Here is a 4,788-nt window from a genome sequence, read left to right on the forward strand (position 1 = left end):
AGGGACAACCCAGGCACGGGAAAAGCCCTGAATCCTGGTTGCGTCCCCATAGTGTCTCCTCCTACTCCCACAGGACCGGGTCTCTGCAGGGAACACAGCACCTGGGACCCAAACACCCCCGACCAGTGCCAGCCTGGAGCCAGCAGGTCTGAAGCGTTGGGACAGGCACACACCCCACACCTGGGTGGCTGACATGTGGGCACAGAGCATCGCTCTACATGGTGAGAAACAGCTTCGCGCAGTGTCCTTCTTCAGCCCCATGACATCACACTCACCCACCTTTCCCCTCCCCGCCCAGGAAGAGGTGCCAGTGAGAGCAGCCAGGGAGGGGACAGCCGAGCCCCGGGGAACATAGGGCAGCACTCGCTGGAGGAGCCCTCACTGAGCAAAGCGCCACTGACCAGGGGTGACACGGTGAGTGGGAGCCCACTGGGTCCCTGGGCGCTGCCCCTCGGCAGGGGCAGCACCCAGGGCCTGCAGTCCTCTGCACTGGGGCCCCAGGCTGCCCGAGCTGGCTCTGCTCTCTGCCAGGCAGGGAGCCAGGAGCAGCCCTGCCCATCCCTGGAGGTCCAGTATGCTCTGGCCAAGGCACAGAGGCAGCGGCTGCGGGCTGCACTGGGGCCCCAGGCTGCCCGAGCTGGCTCTGCTCTCTGCCAGGCAGGGAGCCAGGAGCAGCCCTGCCCATCCCTGGAGGTCCAGTATGCTCTGGCCAAGGCACAGAGGCAGCGGCTGCGGGCTTGCCGGCTCCTCCAGCGAGAGCCTGGGGATGGGGCAGCACCAGGCCAGGAAGTGACCAGGGAGGTGGGCATAGGAAGAGAGCCCATCACCGTGGGCTCCAGGCTCTCCTCCCTTGGCTCTGCTCTCCCAGGGAGCAGAGACACTCCAGAGCAGCCCTGTCCTCATCCCTGTCCACTGCAGTGGGACACAGCTCGCTGGCAACAGGAGGTGGCCACACTGAGCCTGAGCCTGGAGGCAGCACGGAGGCAGCGGGAGGCGGCCGAGTGGGACCTGGAGGCCTTGCTGCAGAGCCAGCGGCAGGAGATGCAGGTGGGCAGGGAGGGCTGAGGACGCACCTCCAGGCTGCCAGGGCCATGCCAGGCAACCCCAGGTGTCCCTGCAGGTTCTTCGGGACCAGCAGCGCCTGGCAGAGGAGCAGAGGGAGGCACTGGACTGGCGGTACCGGGCGCTGCTGCAGGAGGTGCTGCGGGATGCTGTGGAGCTCGCTGCACACAACCAGCAGCTGCAGGAAGCCAGATGGCTGGGCTCAGCCAATGCTGCCACACAGACACCCTGAGCCAGCACCCCAGGGTGGTGGTCACTGCTGCCCTGGCAGGATGGGGTGCCTGCAGACCCCTGCCACCTCAACACCCCCACTCAGGAGCGAGCCACCAGCCCTGATGCCAGGGGACTGGCCAGCTCCAGCTAAAAGTTACAGAGGGCAAGTCCTCGCGTCCTGCCTGCTCCAGCTGCAGAGAGCTGTTCCCTGCAGAACCCTGGCCCCAGAGAGGGTGTTGGCTGGCAGGAGAGAAGGAGTTCACCCCTCTGCCCTCATGGGAAAAAACCTGCTCTGTTGCTGCACATGTCCCTGCAACAGGAGCAGAGCAGGCACGGTGGGAGGGCTGGTGACTCCTGGGCTGCTGCCACGTGGAAGACAGCGGGTTTCCCTTCACCAATAAGTATTGTCAGGCTCGGACATGCCCCTGGCCCCCAAACCTCTACCAAGCAAAAGAGATGCCTTCCTGCAGGGATGACAGACACACGTGTGCTCTTCAACCACAACTTTAATAACCATGGCCAGTGCCAGCAGTGACTTCTGCCTGCCAGGAACACACTAGCCACAGCACTGGTACAAATTCAGGTACTGACTCCCTTTTGGGGAGCAGGTGAAACAGTTCCCACATCCCACCATTCCCCATCTGCTCTGCAGGGAGCAGTGACACCATGCCTGAGAAGGAGAAACGGGGCCTAAGGACAGCAGCCCTTCAGCCAGGGGCTGGGACAAGGGCTGAGCTGGGCAACCAGAGAGGTGGCATGAGGCTCTCCAGGCAGCAGCACCCAGCCTGGTGCAGATGGCCGGTATCTCTAGACCCCGAGGGATAAACCGTCTTCCCCACCTCAGTAGGGGCACAGGGGACACAGGCCAGTGAGGGTCACCTCCCCCAGCGCCGAGGCTCCCTGAAGGCAAGGGCTGGGGATCACCTGGGCACACTGGATGGATGTGGTCCCCCTGACATGGGGAAGCTCCATCCAGAAGAGTCGAAACAGCGACAGACCAACGGTGGCCTGGCAGCCATTGTGCAGCGGGGCTGCCTGTGCGCAGAGCACCCAGCACAGCAGAGCTAATCACCACTTACAGGCACAAGGAATGGGTGCGCTCTTTGGTGTGGGGAAGAGGGGGGAAGCAGCTTGAGAATGCAACAAGCCACATGAACGAGGTGCTCGGGACCCACCTTTGAGGCTGGGCCCACCCAACCACACTGAACCCCGTGGCACAGAGCCCAGCTGGGCTGGAGCAGGGCTCAGCTTCCCCCCTGGAAACAGGGTACTCCCTCCTCAGGACTCCTCCTCCCGGGTCTTGCACACACCCACCAGTAAGGACTTGTGCAAACAGTAGGGTGGGGAGGCCGATGGCTGAGCACCACTGTGCTTCTGATGCCAGCCCCAGCGCTAAACACCCCTGAGGAACAACCAAAGCCGGCCCTGGCACACGCAGGGCAGGAAGGCAGCAGCTATGTGACCCCATAGTACAAGTGAACAGCGAGGCCGATGCACGAGACGGCAACGAAGAAGAGGAAGGTGAGCTGCAGGTTGAAGAGAGTGATGGATAGGAGGGCGTTGACCAGGATAGAGCAGGAGATCACGAAGAGCCTGGTGATATTACTGCTGTGCTTCATGACCACAGACATGATCAAGCCATTCAAGGCCTGGCTGACCACAATCACTAGCACCCAGAAGGAAAAGCCCTCCAAGAAGCTGCCCTCTGTGCTGCTCCAGAAGTAGCCAATCAAGTTGAGCAGGACGCCAAAGAAGTAAAGGAAGAGGTTCTGAAGGCTGAGAGGCAGCGCCTGGGTTTTCAGGATGGCTTCTGTGTAGACAGCAGACAAGCCTGATATCAAGCAGTATACTGAGATCAGCAACAAGCCCACCAGCGTGATGTGCAGCTGCATCTTGGAGGGGCTGCCAGGGTCCTGCAGGCCACCACAGCTGTAGCTCACCCCAGCAGCCACCAGCAGGAAGAGAGCCAGCCATTTGCGCATGCTGAGTCTTTGGCGCAGGAAGAGACTGTAGAGGAGCGCGGTGCTGACGATCTTTAAGTTACTCAAGATCTGGTAGCTGCTGGGATCCATGAAGAGCTGCATATGAACCACCAGGTTGTTGTTGGCAGCATAGAGCAATGCAGAGAGGGCGAAGGGGACAACGTGGCGCCACGACACGGTGACTCCCAACAGGTCCCGGTCCCAGGCCAGCAGGAACAGGAGGGAAAACACCAGTTTTGTCAGCTCAACAAGAACCACGACGGATGTGGAGCTGAAGGGGATCATCCCATCTACCTTGCAGAGGGTCAGGAGGGGAGCATGAGAGCCGTATATGGCTACAGACAAGATCAGCATCAGTCCCCACAGTCCCCTCCGTAGCACCCAGTGTGCAGAGCCAGCAGCATTACCAAACATCACCATTTTCAGGCAGTAGCCAGCAAAGGGCGAGCTGCTATCAGCGCAGAGAGGCCAGACAGACTCTCACCCTAGAACACTAAAGAAGAGATCAAATACCATGAATTTAATGAGCCTGATTAAAACAGGATGTTACCTGCTACATTGCTGATGCAGTGGAAAAGAATCGTTTTGTCTTTCATTAGGAAGAGAGCTACAAGCCTACCCAAGAAGTCACACAAAACATGCTCCTAGGGCAAAGCGTGCACTTGGTGGAAGGGCATACGGGTGGTGAGTGTGACATGTCACAGGCAGCCTTTCAGTCTGCAGGGGCATGGGAAGAGAGGTGAGGGGAAAAGGCAGCTGGCAAACTGTTGGCCACTGATGCTTCCAAGCTACTGTGGGTTAGTGGAGTGATCACTGCTGTCACGATGCTCTAATAAATACCCCATGACCAGACCTGCTGATGTCTTGCAATGATGTGATGTAAAGCTCTTTTCCAGTGGAAAAGAACTGTGTACGTTCTGAAAGTGCTTCTGAAAGCCCTATGAATCTTCTGCGCCTGCTAACTAAGGAGCACCATTCCTACAGTCACTGCTGCCAAAGGGCTCCTTGCTAGTCCCGACCTTTTTTCAGTGAACTGATATAGTCCCGGACTGTCTTTTCAACGTTGGGGACAGCGTAGTTCTGTGCAGCATATATCCCTGTGCAGGTCCCAACCACGAATCCCAGGACAGCCGAGAAGCGAAGTTTGGCTACCAGGTAGCCTGCCAGGAAGCCTTTGAGAAAGGGCGAGGCCAACAGAGAGCCATCCTGTAGAAAAGAGCAGAGTGAGGCCGCCAGGCAGGGTGGGCTCGTGTGGGGAATGCAGAGCAAGGACGTGCCCCAGGGATTTCTTTTTTAATGAAGCCCCCTCAAGATGGGTGGCAAGGCAGGCAGGGGAAGCGCCTTACCTGCCCCACGCCCGCCTGCACCTCGTCCTCCACCCTGCGCTGCAGGCTCTCCAGCTGGTCCTTCAGGAAGGCCAGGTCCTTCAGCTTGGGCAGCGGGTCCTGGAGGAGACACGCAGGCTGATGCCCGGCCCCACAGGCAGCGCCTGGGGACAGGGAACCGGCCCAACTCCCGCTCGGCCCCGGGG

General features: G+C 59.8%; 2 protein-coding genes across 2 annotated transcripts; both read right to left on the reverse strand.

Annotated features, from left to right (window-relative positions):
- Positions 1-2,679: 2,679 nt before the first annotated feature.
- On the reverse strand, positions 2,680-3,677 carry SLC35A4 (solute carrier family 35 member A4). Its single transcript, XM_010172780.2, has one exon. The coding sequence runs from the start codon at positions 3,675-3,677 to the stop codon at positions 2,730-2,732; it is 948 nt and encodes a 315-aa protein (XP_010171082.1). The 3' UTR covers positions 2,680-2,729.
- A 588-nt stretch (positions 3,678-4,265) lies between these two features.
- LOC114818788 (SLC35A4 upstream open reading frame protein) lies at positions 4,266-4,702 on the reverse strand (the record flags this gene model as incomplete). Its single annotated transcript, XM_029086152.1, has 2 exons — positions 4,266-4,463; positions 4,604-4,702. Coding segments are annotated over 2 exons (297 nt in total), but the record flags the coding sequence as incomplete, so codon positions are not given.
- Positions 4,703-4,788: the final 86 nt, after the last annotated feature.

The sequence above is a fragment of the Antrostomus carolinensis genome, unplaced genomic scaffold (genome assembly GCF_000700745.2).
Source record: "Antrostomus carolinensis isolate BGI_N321 unplaced genomic scaffold, ASM70074v2 scaffold29417, whole genome shotgun sequence".
NCBI classification, from domain to species: Eukaryota; Metazoa; Chordata; class Aves; order Caprimulgiformes; family Caprimulgidae; genus Antrostomus; species Antrostomus carolinensis.

Excerpts from the sequence above, each read along its gene's own strand:
- SLC35A4 (XM_010172780.2), bottom strand. The coding sequence starts at position 3,677 with ATGGTGATGTTTGGTAATGCTGCTGGCTCTGCACACTGGGTGCTACGG.